The sequence below is a fragment of the Platalea leucorodia genome, assembly GCF_965183815.1.
Source record: "Platalea leucorodia genome assembly, chromosome: 7".
Taxonomy (NCBI): domain Eukaryota; kingdom Metazoa; phylum Chordata; class Aves; order Pelecaniformes; family Threskiornithidae; genus Platalea; species Platalea leucorodia.
The window spans coordinates 42,747,402-42,765,808 of NC_138829.1; the positions used below are offsets into that span (position 1 = coordinate 42,747,402).

The following is an 18,407-nucleotide window of genomic DNA, read 5'->3' on the forward strand; positions in this document are numbered from 1 at the left end:
AAGATGCCGATGCTGCCAAGGGTTTTCTGTGACGTGATGAAAAATGCATTTCATCAAGCTACATCATTGCAGCTGGCACACAGAGGAAACATGCTATGTATGTAGACACAACCCTTCATGGTGTTGTGAAATAACATAGCCTATGGCAAAAATTTATTCTACCAAGTTGACTGTGATGACTGTTGATATTATTTTGCATGGGAATGTGCAAAGGGGAACTGTGCTGGCTGGTAGCAATATTTAACCAGTAAGCTCAAGAATGCTCAGGGAATGGGTAACTTTTTGCTCATAGACAATCCACTGGGAGAGCAGGGAAGCCAAAGGATTCCCTTCCCCCAGAGATTTTGATTCATTATGACGTGCTGAACATACAACAGTCTTTTGCTGCCCTTTTTAATCCTGTTCCAGTGCGCTGGGAGGTGTGCCGGTTTCGATGGTGTAGGGGTCAGCTGGGTGTTCACAGGGGCAGGCGCAGGTGTCCTGCCCATGGCAGTGGCTTTGCAGGTGTGCCGAGGACGGTACAGAGGGCGGTGTGCAGTTGGTGCTGAGTTCTGACTCTAGCTGGCAGGGTTCATTGGGTCACACATGGGTGCTTAAATGCAGCTACATTACAGCCAGAGTCAGTCTGAGCTGGAAAGTGGTGCAGAAGTACTCACAGGGAGTGGTGCTAGGCTAAGGAAAGTCATTGCTTCAGGACTCTTCATCTAAACAAAAATAATAATAACAAGCCATAGGAAAGAAGGGGAAAAGGATACAATGACTTGAGAAGAGACCCAGCCCTGCTGGACCAAGGCTGAGTAGATGTAAACCACCATATAAGTGTGTCTGCTCTGCACACCTAGACCTGGGATTGCAGGGACATGTAGTACAGAAAGCCTTAAACTGGCTTTTGCAAGAACCAGTTTAGTCTGAGAGCAATAGTGTTGTCCCTTTTTTTTTTTTCATTAGCTTTTTTATCCTGTCTGCTTACTGTCACAGATAACCTAAATCCAATTAATGTACTGTTGCTGCATCTTATTGCAGAGTATGTATTTCTGTAGGCTTTGAGGTCTTGCTAGTTGGACAGTTCAGTGCTCAGATAAAAGGGCATTCTTCTCTTATAAACCTGCCATTGGCCAGTATTGGGCAAAGTGGCTCAAAAAGCATACTTCCACCTACTGTACAGGCAAAGGTATTTTTTCCTACTTATTCAACCACAGGATTCAGCTTCCTAGCATAAGAAAATGGGAGGGGAATAACTGGGTTTAAGAAATCAGGCAGAGGTGGGGCTCTGAGTCAGTTTATAAAATAGTTGCTCACCTGCATGTGAGACATTTGAACTATTGGTGTCTGTGGAAGCTGGGAGATGTGAAATTGCATTGCTACAGATAACACTGGATGTGTACGTGACAGCGACCACAATGGAGCAAGATGGCATTTTGTCTCAGGTAAGAAGGGTGCAGAGCAAAGCAAGGCATCTTGGATCTCAGCTGGTTATGCTGCACACAGTGCAAAGATGTTACTACTTTCTTGACCTACAGTTGACTGTGAATGACTCTGCACAGGATGAAGGAAGTCAGTGTTTCAAGAACTCATTATCAAAATTTAAAAAATGATAGCAAACCATAGGAAGGAAGTGAAAACTACTTGGGGAGTGAGAGTTTATTTACAAAGGGAGCATTTTGTATATTTAGGGGTTTTCTTCATTTTAGAGACATGATACATGCAACTTTAGAATAAGTATTAAACAGCATGGAGATGTACTTCAAGGTGAAAGATTAATGACAGGGTGTGTTTACTGGAGACAGGTTTGCTGTTCCTTTAACAGCCAGGGCCAGGAGCTGCCTTCCCTCCCCGTGTGTCATGCAAAGGGTGGACCTTACCTGGCTGCTGTGCCTCTGCTCAGGCTTAGTGGGGCAAGCACGGCGCAGGCAGTGGCACCGGGCATAGCAGGAAACACCTGTACCTGCTGAGGGTCTACAACCAGCACTGACTGTGAGCTCCCCTTCACTGCTGTTCTGCAGTTCTCAGTTCCTGATGACGATTGCTTTCAAGAGACAGGATGTTTTTTCCAGGGGTAATGTCGGCCCTTCTTGTTGCAGGAGGTGATCACTCAAACCAGTCAGCTAGGAGAAGGAATTATGCAGCTGAATTCTCATGGAGAACAGTGGACTGCTGTTACAAAGGTATCACAAAGGAGAATTTCAAAAGAAAACTGTAAAAGAGACTTTCCTGCTGGGTGGAGCCTGGGTGAGAACAGATAGGGTTCAGCATCTGCTGAACTGTCTAATTAGCTACCATAACCCATCCAGCTCCCGCTGTGAAATACCGCCCCCCTTATCGTTTTGATCACTTCACTTAGGCAGTCTTGCTTCATGTTAAAGTCCTAGTGCTGTTTTCTGTCCTTGGCACATAGGAAATGAATCCTGTTTTAACAAGACTAATATCTTTAAAAGCATGGATTTGAATAGGCTTTCTGTTACATATGTCTTGCTAAAGCATAAGGGCAAATTTACTGCCAGTGTAGGTAGTAATAGCTGTGAAATTGTGCCACTTTCTTTGTGGCACAATCTTGAAGTGGATTTTCAACACCTGATTTCCTGGATTAATCCTTCATCTAGCCTCTACAAATAACAAATAGTTTTCCAGGAGACTTCAGACACATTATATTAAACCTTTCCTCTAGGAAATGAGAGGACCAGATGTGCTGAAAAAGATTTTTTGAGCTTATTGTCTCTAGTTTGAGGCCATTTAGTAATAACTCTCCTTTGTTCTGTTTCAAGCTAAGCTGCTGAGCAAGAAGTGTGCTTACAGTTTAAGGAACAGCCAACCCTTTCTGTTGATTAGTTGAATGGAAAGCCCAAAGATGAGAAAATATGCCCTAAACCGCAGCTTTCTACATTGCAGGGATCACAGCAGGTTCAGAAGAACAAACCAAACCTCTCACATTTTTTAGGCAAAACTCACACTGCTGACGGGATTTGGGGCATTTGTTAGTTATACCTCTGTGACGTCTAAGCCAAGGCTCTCTGGTTATGACAGGGCACATCCACATGCCTAAGTACTTTGTTCAATATCTGCTCTACCTCCCTGGCTCTTTGGGATCACCGCAAGCCATGAAGGTGGCTCCAGGGGACCTGATCCCTGAAACTGAGTTGAGCCCTTCCAGGAAAGTGCCTTCTCCAAAGCCAGCCACTGGCAGCAGCAGTTACTGGCTCTGTAATTACTAAACATTTTCCACCTCTACCTGCCTCATTTCTGTGCCTTAGGAGTTAGGCTTTAGACATGAATACAAGCACCTTTGATGGTCTTATCCACAGCTACTGTTTGGACCCTTAGCAATGGTTTGACATCCTTGATTTTCCCACCTGGTCACCTGCTGTGCAGGTGAACAGCACTAATGTCGTTGGTGCCTTTTCCTAGAATGGGGTGCTTTGGTTACCTGGAGGCTAATTTTACCTGTTTCTTCATTAACCTACTTGCTAACCACCCTCAGTCTCAACAACATATATTCATCAGCCCCAGCTGCATGCATTAATACACTCAGGTTAAACATTATGAGAGACATCTCATGGACATATATTCCATTGGGCCTGTGAATACTGATGCACTTCACTTCTCATGGACTGTAAGCACAGCACATTAATAATACAGTACATACCAAATTCTTTTGCTCAGACAGGCCAGCTAGGGCAAAAGTCCTGCTCTCCTTTCCCTCAGTACCCGTGTCACACATCCTTCTCAATGGGACTAATGGGGTCAGTTTCATGCTAATGCCACTTTAGGACTGACAACGGTCTTGTAGTCATTTTGCAGTATAGGTAGAGTGAGCAGGTGGTGCCACTACCTGCCCATGGCTCTGTAGTTGCACTAAATGCCTTTTGCATTTTAGAACTTTTGGAGCAAGATTTTTCCTCTTGATTTATATCCCAACATATTGTGTCTTTTCCCCCTTTCCATGACTATAGAAATAAAAGGTTAGGTGGAAATGGAGATTAATGGTATTTGTTTATTTTATGGTAAAAGGAGAAGGGATATGGACTCATGTTTGGGCTCCAACATGAGACCAGCACAGCAACATGAGAGGCTAAGAAGTCAAGCATGAGGCCTTAATGTTGGACACATGGGCTAATATGAAAGAGGGAAGCCAAAGGAAACAAACCTGAGTTTCTTATTAGGCGTGAAACACCGTGTTTGCACTTCTTATGCAAAACAGTGCAAAGAAACTCCAGACACGAAGAGTTTACATGGTTCAAAACTAAAGAAAAACTTCTCACAAGAAAAAGTCAGAGGTGAGCTCAGCTCAAGAGGGGCAGTTATGTCCCTGTAAATGAAAAACACATGCGTAGTGAGTAGAATGGTGGAAGTGCAAAGCAGCGATCTCTTCCTCTGACATTAAAAGAAGCATGGGGATCAGAGGTCAGCATTTAACTCTGGGGAGTACTGTATGTTTAAAAGAGCAGGGATATGAGAAAATCATATCCCGTAGCCCAGGAGACTGAACATGTGTAATGACTGGATGGGAGGTGATTCCCATGACGATAATTTTACCACTTGCCAAAAGCCTAAGGCAGCTTTTCATTTTCTACCTTGGAAATTTAACAAGTAAATCTTCTCCCAGGCTGAGTCTGAATCTTACCACTTTGTGCAGCTAGATTTTAGTTAGAGAGCAAATAAATTCTCTATAATAATACAAATCCATATATCATGCTATAAAAGTAGAGACATCTTTCAATCTAGTACTTGATTTAGATATTAGTAGGAAAGTAAATGTATTGGCCATTTCATAGTCACATAGAAAAATTCAACTACGTTGTTCATGATTTAGGTATTTCTCTCTCTTCATCATTTCTATCTTCTAAATATGCTAGCTACCTTTAGCATTCATTCCTGTCTTTTGCATGGGTTTGGTTTGTTTTTTTTTTCCTGCAGACAGAATCATCTCTGTGTTACTTACTAACTATAAGAGTCATAAGAGCAAGAAATATCCACCAGGCAGATGTCTGTAAGTATCTGTAGTGCTCTGTACAGTCCCCTTAACCTTCATGGGTTACTAGCTAGTCCTGCTCCAAGAAAAAGTGCTTTCTAGATTTCTTGCACGGGTGGAGAAAGTCCTCTTACTGGTGTGCTGGTTCCAGCAATGAACATAGCATGTTTGCACCAGCCCTGTTCTATGCAGGGGTAACTCTATAAGGTCACAGCTTTACCTATTGCACATATTTTTCTGCATCCCCAAAAGGAGCAGGGAAATCTCTGCAGTCTGTTGAAAGCAAGAAATGTGGAAAGATCTCCTGTGTTTTCCTCTGGAGTATATTTATGTTACAAAGGACACATACTGGTTGGGATAATGGAGCAAATACTGAAAATGGAGTAGCCTTATCTCAAATTTAGCTTGTACTCAAAGCTTTCTCAAGGCTAAGTAATCCAAATTACTATACCCCGATTCCCTGTGTACCAGCTTTCACAGATAAAATCCTGTTAGGTGTTGTTACATTTTGTAGGTTCGCTTCTGATGGCCTGCAACTGAAATATAATAGAAGATTATAGCTTTACTTATGCAGAAATCAAGAATAATTTTTTTTCTGTGTTTTGGGCTTTTTTTTAATGTTCTGTCTGGCTAACATAGAAGCTATCACTTTGTTGCCTTAACTGTTGCAGATATAGGGTGCTGTGGTTGTCCCGAATTATTTTATCCTGGGCTAAACTGATTGTTTGATGACATAGAAGGAAGAGAAAATCCTTTTTTTAATGCATTTATTATATCTCTAATCATGTTTATTCAGAGAAGAATCATGTCCCTCTTCGTTTTTCTCCATTCCTATTATCTAAACTGTAATGTTTATGTTGGACAAATATGTGATCATGTATCATAGTGTCTCTCTTTGAAAGCAAAGCTTCATATTGTTGTTGTTTAATTCATTCTTTCTTCTAGAGCAAACCCTCATTTTAGATGTGTTTGTGTTTTTTAACATACAGTAAGTCAGACTGATTGCTATGTGAGCCTGTGGCTGCCAACTGCTTCAACCGACAAATTTCAGACTAGAACCATCAAGAATTGCAAAGATCCAGTCTGGAATGAAACCTTCTACTTCAGGATCCAGAGTCAGGTCAAGGTACTGAGCTGGAACTTCCTTGTTAACCATGACCTAGGGAGAAACTGCCAGGTTTTATCCTTTTGCAAAGGGGACATAAATAATTTTCTCAAGAGGCAAGGAAAGATGCAGAAAGATGTGAGAATAACATATATCCTTATGATGGTTTTCCATGCCATGAAAGACAAGTATCTCTCTCAGCCACGGGTAGAATATGACCTTTGAGATGTCTCTGACTTTGTCTCATTCCTCCTTGTAGGCAGATGGCTACATGGAGCTGATTTCCCCTCCACCTCCTTCCCTTCCTGCTCTTTTTCTTTACGTCCTCTCACTCTTCACAAAGATCTGACTAAAAGAGCTGTCCCCAGGATCTCCTGTTTTGACTGAAACCTGACACATTTTAAAGTCTGTCCCTTCCCTTCCCAGAATGTGCTGGAGCTGGCACTCTATGATAAGGATGTGGTTACTCAAGATGACCACCTCTTCACGGTATACTTCGATATAGCCAGACTTTCCCTGGGAGAGCAAGTGTTCATGCACTTCAAGTGTGATTCACAGGTGAGGTCTGGAATAAGAAATGGGATAGGCTGGCAAGAACATGTTTGCCTGCTTTTCTGTCTAAAATGTTATTTGCAAAATCTTTCTTTTTTTCCTTCTTGTGTATGGACTGCCCAGCCACATAAAAGGGAGTTGCTTTTCACTCTGACGTGGGGAAGCCTCTTCACGCCTGGATCTTTAGGCACACTGAAAGGTTTGATGGTGGCCACAGAGGCTCACAAACTTAGGTGTCTCTGCAAAATTGTCACTTTGCTGAGCCTGCCCCCACTGAAGATCAAGGAGTGTGTCCATGCCAGTACATGATGCTTTTTGTCGTAACTTGTTACTTAACCTAGCAATTAAGGAGGAATAACTCTGTGATCAGAACAAAGTGTTGAACCAGACTAGTTGCTAATTATGGACTGTGGCATGGGTGTTTAAATAAAGTGTCTAAGTCATGCCACTCAGCTTGGCAACAAGAAATATTCCTATTTTGAATGTCCAGGGAGGCTCTGAAAGTCGCATATCCCACCTCCCGTATGTTCTGTCCGTCCCTCTCCTTTTCCAGTTCCCTCCCAGTCTCCTGCATCTGTCATGCACCATTCAATTGATTAATTGCTTTATCTACACACACCCAAACTCCACTCTGCAATTCATTATCTTTCAATGCCTTATTTGACCATTTCTTTCTCTGCAAAATATCAGAGGAGCAGTGTGTGGACTTCCACTAGCCCTTCATAAAATAGAAACATTCGGCTAGTTGCAATCCAGCTCATTACTGTCTGGGTGGTTACAGGTGCCATATCCAAGCCTTTCATTACTGTGTTTACACAGCTACAGTAGTTAGAGCTCATACTCTTCAGGCCTTCGTAAATTTTTTTGTCCTATGTTAATATCTTTTTGGTGTTAATGCAATAGGTAATTTGAGCAACTAAGTAACCTACAGCATGATCTCACTTCATCATCCCTTCTGTCCCCAGCTTTGTTTTCCTCTCTCCTGTGCTTTCTTCCTCCTAGGGATTATACTCTTCACCACCACCCCACAAACCAGGCCTTAATGTCAGATTTACTTCTGCCCCAATGCCCTCAACAGGTTGCCAAACAAAGCGGTTGTCCTCTTCCACAGATGCTTTGCATGTCCCCATTTCCCCTCCTTACAACAGAAGGCTTCGGATGCTCCCCTCAGCAGATCCTCTTTCTCTTTGCTGGCAGACTCGGTATGAGACAGCATTTCCACCTGGGTCTGTCCCTTGTGTCCCAGCAGAAGCAGGCAAGCCAACTACTTTCATTGTTAAAAACTGGTACCACAGCCATTCCAAAACTTCCTATCAATAAAGAATCTTGAGGATCCAGACACACAGATGTGAGGTGGTGGGTGCTTCTATTTTAAATGCTCTGCCAGTCACAAATAGTGCATATGTACCTCATATTGTGAGAGTGAGAACTTGCATTCTAAGAACTGCCAGTAGACCAGTTCCAAAAACGTTTTCCTTTCTTTATTTTTCAGAGACAAGAGGAGTTAGAGGTGGGATTTGCATTGGATAATATGTGAGTAAACATGAAATGCAACACAATCTGCAGCAAAAAGAAACAGCAATTCAGACGCATGAAATAATCTAGTCTAATTGTCCAGAGTGCATCATTCCTTAATGATGCTGATGATGAACACGGTTTCCCGAGGAATCTGGGCTATGAGCTGTGTAATGAATTGGTGCATGCCAGAATGACCTCCTATGAACTTCAGGCAGACAGGGAGGACATCCTAAAACCTTTTCTTTGCCTAGTGTAATGAATACTATTTAAGACCAGAATACTGGGACTGCTGTTCTGTTACGCATTTGTCATTGAGATCAGCAGGGGGGTTCACCTCCCTTCAAAGCACAACATGGAATAACGCACTGGATTTCTGATCTAGAGCCCTTCCTGTCCTATCCTCTGACAAACTGCAATTTTTTAAAAATTGGATTCCGTTAAACCATCTGCAGCCTCAGCTTGGGGCTCAGCATAAAATCACTACATGGTTTGGCCCTGCAGTACTTTTTTTTTTGCTGACTTCCAGAACCGGATGAGCCAGTAGGATGCCGATTGTGCCTTGACAGAGTAGACTGAGGAAACTTGTACCGCGAGTCTCCTGGGACTTTTCTTTGAAATCCAATACGCAGCTAAAAATAAGCAAGAGGAAAATCAGGAGAAGGGTATGGCTCATGAATTATACTGTAATTATACTGAGTTATTAAAAATGTTTTTTTCTTTCTGTTTCCTAGATCAGGCCCTCCTGAAACCATCATTACTAATGGAGTACTAGTGGTGAGTGTTATATTTTGTCATCTTTCTTGTCCTGTTGCCACACTTGTTTCATTTGACTCACAGTCATCAGGCCAACATACCCTCTGACTGAGCAAAGCCAGCACTGAAACACTGTGGTTTCCCACTTCATCATCCGCCTCATGACACATCCTCGTGGATGGCACCTGTGGAGAGGCTGTAACTAAAATACAAGGGAGATCCCCTGTGCTAGCATCCCTCTGGTGTTGCAAAAGCAACACATGGAAGTGGCTTAGGTCTGAGACATTGGTGCAGCAGTGAACTCTCCCTTGGACATCAGTCCTCCCTAATTCTTGTATTGCCAAAGCAATGGAGTTTGTCCCATCCCAGGCACACGTCATTTCCTGCATTCATAAGTGCACTTTTTACACAGGGACTTTCTGACCATGCCATCTGCTCATTTATTAGCTTTATTTCCTCATTATTTTTGTTTAAATCGGTCCTCTGCATGTCTGTCGGAATCCTGGGAGCGCTGTTTTTCACTTTGCCCTTACCTTCTCCCTTCTGCAAGCCCTGTTCTTCTATGCTGCACCCCCAGCCTTGCCCTGGCTTCATCCAGTTTCTCAAAGACTCCTGTTCCAGCCAGCATCTGAAATCAAGGTCATGGTTGAGAGAAAATGTTTTCCTTGGGAAAAAGTGCACTGCCTGTATAGCATTCCTATCAGCATCAGTAGGAGCTTAGACTAGGAAACAGAATCTCAAACTGGAAAACTCCCTGCCATGACGTATTTTATTGTTCATGTCTCTTACAGTCTCGCAAAATCTGCTGCTTGGAAGTCCAGGTGGTTGAGAAGAAGAAGAAGAAAAAGGAGAAGAAATCTTTATCAAGTGAGGTTATTTCTCCATCAGCTATTTTTAAATCATGATGTGCTAATATTATGAAGGCAATTGACTTAATTTAAGAATGAAAAAACCCCAACAAATCCGAAACATGAGAACAGCCTTGTGATAGACTCTGTAAGCACCTTTGTTTCCAATTTTGATGAGAAAACTACTCTGTGTCTGCTTTTGTGTCGCTTCCCTAGAGAAAGAATTCTCCTTTAAAGTGCAAGGCTCGTACGAGGGCACCCAAGACATTATGCTGGGATCTGATCCTGTCTTCAGCTCCTCCTCTCCTGCCAAATTCCACTATGCCAGATACAAACAGCCAAGGCTGGATGTTACACTACCAGGGAAGAAACAACCTCCCTCCTTTGTATGTTATAACTGGACTTTATAAAACATAATAATGGCATGCAAAGTAACATGCACCATAAATAGTAACATTAATTTGCATTGTGGAAATATTGTTCCTTACAATATAAACTTGGATATATTTGTATTTTTTCAGCACTCCCGTGTGTATGATACAGACTCTCCAAATGTAGAACTTCATTCCCTTCCAAGTGGAAAAAACGTGATCTTAGCAGAGGTGAGTGCCTGCTCTTTTGTGGGAGAGGTTGAGAAACTGAAGTGTGGAAGTCTGCATCCCTCTCATGATTACCAGGGTACTTTCTGATGATGAAAGCCTCTAGACAAAAATGCCACAATCTAACAGTGGCAGGTCTTTAGGTGATAGGGCCAGGTTGTGCCTTGTTCTGTTTGAATGGGTGTGGGAATACAGGAGATCTTGTTACTCCATCCTGATCTTACTTCATGCTAAATTTTGAGGCTCTGCTTTTCCCCTTCTCACGCACCAGTGGAGCACCTGAACTAACTGAGGTAGCGCCAGTCTCTTGCTGATGCTGACCATGCTTTGCAAAGCACTTTTAGATTCATGGTTAAAAAAGTCCGTATAGAATGAAAGGATCATGGCTGTTGTGGGGTATAAGCCCCAGAAAGGGAGGAGCAGATGCTACTGTGTAGAATACTAGTGTGGCTGCAGCCTGGCTGGCTGCCTAAGAGACGGAAAGTTAGTAGACATGGTTAAGGTACACATTATTATTACTTTTCTCTGTAAACCACTTCCCTGACAATAAACCACTGCAGTCAATTCACATATGTTGCTGGGTTATTCAGAGCTCCCGATTTGTACCCACATTCTTAGGATGACACAAGCTAAAACTCCTGGGGCTGCAGGGGAGGGGTGCTAAAGCAGGTTGTTGCGCTTACACTGTTTGCATTCTTGCTTTCCAGGATAAAGGATTTGATTTATATGCAAAGGCAGAAGACTGGTAAGAGACTTGGCCACTCTTGGAGGCTAACTCGTCCTTAGCTGAACTTGTCTCACCCCTTGGCCCTTTACTGGGGAGGAGGCACTCACAGTAGGACATTAGGTTGTGTGACCAAGTGATGTGGAATACACGTGAGCTAAAAGCAAACTATATGTGTAAAATTAAGAATACATGTAGATAATCCATACTGAGACATGAATAATGAAAAAGGTGCATAAAATAGAAGAAATAATATTACAAGCCAATTATGCTAGTCAGTTATGCTCAGCACAGTCTTTAACCTTTTCTTTAACACTGTGTAAGAGTGCAGCTGATCACCTGGTACTGTTGATCATGAAGTAGGTAAACTTTGCTGCCTACTTCAAGACAAATGTGCGAAGTTTTTCCTACAGCTCTCAGTGCAGGCTAAAGTATGAGAGAATCCAGACAGCAGATGTCTCAGAAATTATCTGCAGGAATGTCTTTCCTGAGGTTTTCTTTTGATAACTGCTTAGAAATTTATCAGTCCCTTTTTCTGTCATTCTTTCATGCAGCATTGTATACCTGCTTGGGAGTGTAGGAAAATTACTCCTGTAAATGCAGTACTTTGTGGGTCTGGTTTATTTCCTTGTATTGGAAACTCTGAGCTTGTCTACCAATAATAAAATTGAATATTCTTTTTTCCTGATCTCTGCTCCAGCCCAGACCACCTTGATGTGCGTTTAGGGTTTGACCTCTGCATGCAGGAGCAAGACTTTCTATGCAAAAGGCAGAAGTACGTGGCTCCTGCTCTGAAGAAGGTCCTGCAGCTGGAACAGGATCTGCTGGACCATGAGGTCTGTAGGGCAAACATTCAAAACATCCAGCAAGTGCTTAGCAGTGGGGGCATAACAGCATAATATGACCTCTTTTTCTTCCCAGTTGATTTTTTTTTTCTGGTCTTTCCTCATCTTCAAACTTATGTACACTTCCAATACTGCCCCATACCTCTAATCTCACCCTGCCATTTGTGTCCTTTGCAGTTGCTATCCTGAGTTTAACTCTTCTCCTGCTACACCTTCATTGCAAGCCAGCCTAGATATTCCTTATATAGAAATGGCTTCTTCCACAGTCTTTACGCTGTGCTTGTTATCATTGTTGATAATCCTTCCTCCTCTCTTCAACCTGTGAGATTTCTTTTTACTTCCTGCCTTTACAACTGATTTTTTCTCTCTTAATGTCTGTTTTCGTTTGAATCATCTGGAAAGAAGTCTGTGTCTGGGCACATGTGGTGGTGTCAGGCTTTGTGTAGTAGGAGGTCTCTGCTGAGAGCCACAGTCAGCTGCAGTCTGCTGTCTGACACCAGCCCTCCATGTTCGTGTGTTGCACAGACCCCAGTGATGGCCATCATGACTACAGGAGGAGGGATGAGATCTTTGACCGCGCTCTATGGCAGTCTGCGGGGGCTCAAGAAACTCAATGTCTTGGACTGTGCCACATACCTGACTGGCTTATCTGGTACTACATGGTAAGCAGGACTGGGCAGCTCTTGGCTGGAGTCTTCCTGATGACACCGATGCGCTGAAGTAGGCTGGGGCTGACATGCAGTAGTCTACCTATAATACCTTCTCAGCAGTCCTATTTTTTTAAATCTTCTTCCAAAACTGACAGATTAAAGTCATTTCATGGGGAAAAGTCATGTAATTTGCAACAGCATGGAAACAAGTGTTTTTCTAAGAACAGCTTATGGAAAATTGCTCAAGCCATTTTGACAGGGATAATGACTGTGACTTCAAAGGGAACATAATAGTTTCTTAGGGAACTGAAGACAGGAAACCTTTACTTAATTTCAAATCAAGAACTTAAAATAGAAACATAAAATGTAGTAATTGCCTACTTCAAACCTTGGTGTGGTTTTTTCTCTCTTCGATGTATATTTCTTCTTCCTAGGACCATGTCAAACTTGTACAGAGATGCTGACTGGTCACAAAAGGATCTTGACAAGCAAATCAGCGAGGCTCGAAAACATATGACAAAATGCAAAATAAATTCCCTTTCCTTGGACTATTTGAAGTATTACAAAAAGCAGCTGTGTCAACGGAAAAGAGAGGGCCGCAAAACATCTTTTATAGATCTCTGGGGCCTTGTCCTGGAATCTTTGTTGCATGATGGGGTACAGTATGTCATAAAGCAGCATTTACAGTGGCTTACAATTTTCTGAAAATTAATTACCAAAGAAGATATTTTCCTGTTTGTTCTGAAAGAAGTAGTTTGTTACAAGACTGTGTGTGCAAATGCACAGCCGTTTCCAAAACATTTGGTAGCAGTCTTTTAGATATCCAACCACGGTGGAAATCAGCATTCTTGCTTGTGAGATTTTGGATATGTTTTTCTGAGAAACTCCAAGATCAGCATTTTGAAAAAATATTATATTTTAAGAATTTTTTTGGCATATTCTGCAAGTATTTTATTTAGAAATAGCAAAATTACACATATTATCTTAATGCCCATGAGAGGTACTAACAAACAGACCTGCAGACTTTTGAAATATGTGAGAGGTCTTACATAAACTTGCAGCATAAGACGTTAAACTGGTTTATACCAAAAGTATTGCTTTCTGCTCTTCATCATTTCCTTCCACTTTCATCCTAATGGGTCATCAAATAATCTGGCATCAGATTGGATGCCTGCAGATATTTCAGTAACAGAACGCTTACAGGAATTTTTAAAAATTTGGAACATTTCGGAATTTAAGCCCAGCACACATTATACATTAGAGGCAGAAATTTTTATGCCCTACAAGCTTAGATGCAGAGAAAACGTTCCTGTGCTAATTTTCGTCTCAGTGTAACCATATTTCTGGAATCACAGAAAGACAACCATAGACTCTCTGATCAGCAACGGGCCATTGATCGTGGTCAGAACCCATTGCCTATCTATACTGCAGTCAATGTCAAGAACAACTATAGCACTCTGGATTTCAAAGGTAATTATGAGACTTCTGAGAGTCACTTGTCTTTATACTTAAGCTGGTAAATCCTGGGACAGTCTTCTTAGATAGTCTAAAAAAAGCCCTCTCATTTAAAGACTGGAACCTCAGCTGATGTGTATTTGTATAATGTCCTTGTGGTCAGGTAAAAGTTTGACTGTCTATGCAACAGACTCAAAAATATTCCAAAGACTTTCCATGTTCATGAGTTTTCATTTGTACCATGCTTATAACTCATTGCTATTGGTCTGAAATATTAGACTTAACTGCAGAAATTATTTTAATTTTTAACTCTGTTCATTCCCATGATAGCAACACCATTTTTATGTACAGCTAAGGGGCTGTAGTAAAACATTGTTCTCTTCTTTCACAGAATGGGTGGAGTTCACCCCTTATGAGGTAGGACTGCAAAAATACGGAGTTTTTGTTCGCACTGAGGATTTTGGCAGTGAGTTCTTCATGGGTCGGTTGATGAAGAAGATCCCTGAATCCCGGATCTGCTTCTTAGAAGGTAAGCTCTTAGAAACATCTGAATGATTTTTTTTTTAATTGTGAGCTATGTAAACTAAGCACTAATAAAGCACTGGTACATGACTGACAGGGCAGTTTCACCGGCAAGGAAAAATATCTCATCGCTGAATTAGTACTCACTATGATGGATTTGGTTTACTGTAAAAAAGAAAATTCAAAGTGACCAAAAAACAGTGAGAACTTGTGCCCTAAGGGATAACCAAAGAAATTGTTTCTCAGGCTCAAAAATGCATGGTTAAAACTGATCCCTTGGTGTGTTAACAGGCTTATTCTCAAAAAGGGAAGCCTACAAATGCAGAGGCTGTAAGATCATGTTGTACTTAGACCCTTATCAGTAAAATTCACCACCAAATCTATCAGATTGCAAACTTTCATCCTTTCTTTTTATACAAACCGTGTGATACTTGAGTGTTTTTCTGAAAACCCAAGCTCCTTAAATCATATTAATTCACAAAAATCTCACCATTCGTTAAAATATATATCCAGCCCTAAGTACCATAAGCAAAAATGGGATACCAAAATAAGGTTTAAAACCAGCAGCCAAATAAAAATGACACATCATCCATTTAAACCAGACTAAGGAAAAGCATAAACCTCATGAATTTCATCTCATGATAACAGTTTTGCGACTCCTGATATGTGAATGTTTGAGTTAGAAAGCTCTTTCCTTTTACAGGCATGTGGAGTAGTTTATTTTCATTTAATGTGTTATATATCTGGAATTTGTCCCATTCATCAGAAGATTTTTGGCACAGGTGGACCCGGGACAAAATTGACAATATAGGTAATTTATCATACTTCTTCCTTACTGTGTATTTATTGTCAGATAGAGTTAATGTTGGATAAACCATCACACCCATCTGCCATGTGAAAAGTGCACAGTATATTTGGCATTTTTTGGAGTGTTTCTTCAAAGGCCACATTGCCTTTCTGGAAGGAATTGGATTTAAAGTCCCATAATGCAAAGCATAATTGGATAATATAAAAATCTCCAGTCCTGTGATCTATGTGCTCACTGAGGGCTCAACACTGATGTTGGCAGATGAGTAAAATGTTCAGGAATAATGAGATTGATCTGTAAATGATTAATAAAGCACAAAAGATTTTGCCTACATTAAGTAGGAGCTACTGTAATACAAATAAGTACAAGAGTTCCCCTTTTCCAAAGTGTGCATTATGTCTGGTGCAGATTTTTATTGCTGCCTGATACTGGGTCTTGTTTTTTATGCAAGTCTGGACTGTGTAATGAAATGGTATTTGGCTGGTAAGAGTAGCATTTTATTTCTTTTTCATTTGGTCACTTGTGCTTATCAAGTCTTTTCATCCTAGGCCTTTAAATAAAGAAAACACTGATTTTTATTAATTACCTTGACATCTTGGGGGATGACCTTGCTCTAGGCAGGCAGAATTTAACAGCCTTTCTCTGTGCAGAGGAGGAACCCCTCCTACCGCTGAAGCTGCATGAGCTGAGGACTCGCGTGTTCACCCCTCCCGGCCCCCTCGGCAGCGCTCTTCGCAGCGCTCTCACCGACCGCCTCTGCATTGCCCAGGAGCACAACTTCCTAAAGGGTTTCCAGATGCATAATGACTACCTGGAGAACAAGCACTTCTGCAAATGGAAAGGTAACAGAAGACTTGTGTGCCTGGGGAGAGAATCAACAAACAGAAAAAAATGAAAAGCCAGGTTTGATATTAAGCCCATTCTCCAAGGTTAGAGGCCATGTTTGGGCAGAATCACTATTTGATCAATCAGTTGTGGCACACCAGGATGTAGCATAGCGTGGTGTTGAGCTCCATGCCAATGATTTGCTTGTGGCACACACCTCCTGAGGCAGGGGCACCAGGTACTGATGGTGGTTATCCCTTTCTCTGTTTGAAGACACACTCAGTGAGCAGGCACAAGAAACCCCCTTCATTAATGTTGCCACTGCAGGTCCAAAACTGCATGTGGCTGGAGTTGGGAGGGCAGAAGAGAAGGGATACGATGAAACTCCCTTCCCCAAAGATGGTAACCAGTTAGGGCTCTGTAGTCATGGTGTAAGAGTGGAAAACAGGCTAGCCAGTTTTGCACTATTGCACTTACAGCAAGAAAAATCTTTCCTTTTAGATACTGTGTTAGACACATTTCCCAACCAGCTGACGCAATCAGAAGAATTCCTGTCTCTGGTAGATACAGGATTTTTCATCAATACAAGCATCATGCCACTTTTAAAACCAGAGAGAAAGGTGGATGTCATCCTGCATTTAAATTACAGTGCAGGATCCCAGATACAGGTGAGAGGAATGGAAGCTCTCTATTTCTTCTTCAACAGCTGTATACCTGGAAAATTTTAACACTTAGGTGCTTTCTATATTGCTCCTGCTAAAAGTCTTAACCACTAGCATTTTTAGCTTAATGCTGCAGTGTGATACTTCATTTATAGGCTGTACATATTCTCATTTGTTTTTCTTCTACGATGCAACTGTTTTGTGCTAAGAACTCAGGGAAAACAAAAACCTTCTGTCCAATGGCGCAGTGCTTTCCAATAGGGGTTTCAGAGCTTTCACACAGCTAGCTTGGAAAATGCCCCCTTTGTTACTGGGCTCCAAGAAATCCTGAGCCCTGAAACCCTCTTCAAGTCTCAGTACTGTTCTGTTCATTGATCCAGGCTCTGGACCAGACCTGTAGGTACTGCTCGGAGCAGGGAATCCTTTTTCCCAGGGTGGACTTGAGTGAAGAAGACAGGAAAAACCTGAAGGAGTGTTACCTCTTTGATGGTGCTGAGACTCCAGGAGCACCGGTTCTGCTATTTTTCCCATTAATTAATGATACCTTCAAAAAATACAAAGCACCAGGTAAGTAATCAAACATGTTAAAAAAAGGTTGACATCATGGCCAGCCTATTAAAGGGAATATATTTAATACTCCAACGCTTGAACTTCACTGTTGGCTCATTTCAATATATCAACCTCTCTGTTGCTTAAAGTTACTTTTTTAGCCATGTCTGATTTGATGCTGTGGCTGTGCTGCTTTAATCCCTAAGCTAGTTAGTTTGCAGGTAACTGATGTATCTACATGAGCCGTAGGTACAGCTCAGAACTGCAGTGTAGACCCATGTAAGAGGAATAATCACGATTTTTCTCCCCTCATTATGTGAAGCAGCTGATATCCACCTGAGTCAGGGACTGAGCTGACGGTTTGAAAAAGAATTATTTGTTTAAAAAAAAATATTTAAACCCACAAGAGTAATTTAGATTATGAACTCTCTCTGTGGAGAGACATCTCCTTTCCCTGCTCTGTTAAGAGTTAGCTTGCTTATGACCAGAGTAACTCCCATCTCTCAGCAGTGATCTGTTGCCCCTTCCTCCTAGGTCAGAAGCGCTCAGAGTCAGAGATGGAAGACGGTGAAGTTAATCTCTATGGCTGCTGTTCCCCTTATTCAACATATTCAATTCAATACACTGAGAAGGTGTATGACCGTCTGGTTCAGCTGGGTGAATACAACATCCTGAATAACAAAGACCTCATTATGCAAGCCTTGCACACAGCAGTGGCACGGAAAAGGCAGAAAAAGAAATAATGTCAGACAAGGGAGGATGCTTTTGTGTCCCTTAACCTGCTGAGAGACTGAAGCTCCCTTATGATCAGCCAGCAGGCTTCAAAGGATTCCTGCTCAACCCCACTAAATGGCAATCTCAGATGAACAAAGAAGAGACTGAAAAGAAACTTTTTTCTCCAAAGAATTTCACTGCAGCAATTCATTGCAATTCAGCCACAACAGTGGAGTACAAGTCACTGTATGGTACAAAGGATGGGCAGCCACGAAGAGGGTGCTAAGATGATAATGAGCATGGTGCTTGTTG

At 41.8% G+C, this 18,407-nt stretch overlaps 1 protein-coding gene across 1 annotated transcript; it reads left to right on the plus strand.

Moving 5' to 3' along the window:
• Positions 1-1,400: 1,400 nt before the first annotated feature.
• LOC309593803 (cytosolic phospholipase A2 epsilon-like) lies at positions 1,401-18,124 on the plus strand (the record flags this gene model as incomplete). Its single annotated transcript, XM_082318881.1, has 21 exons — positions 1,401-1,427; positions 2,082-2,165; positions 4,912-4,984; positions 5,956-6,092; positions 6,498-6,629; positions 8,116-8,156; positions 8,873-8,915; positions 9,686-9,761; positions 9,959-10,128; positions 10,264-10,344; positions 11,049-11,086; positions 11,766-11,901; positions 12,436-12,572; positions 12,995-13,217; positions 13,916-14,030; positions 14,407-14,544; positions 15,241-15,348; positions 15,996-16,187; positions 16,672-16,838; positions 17,213-17,399; positions 17,916-18,124. The coding sequence occupies 21 exons, from the start codon at positions 1,401-1,403 to the stop codon at positions 18,122-18,124; spliced, it is 2,514 nt and encodes an 837-aa protein (XP_082175007.1).
• Between the last annotated feature and the right edge of the window lie 283 nt (positions 18,125-18,407).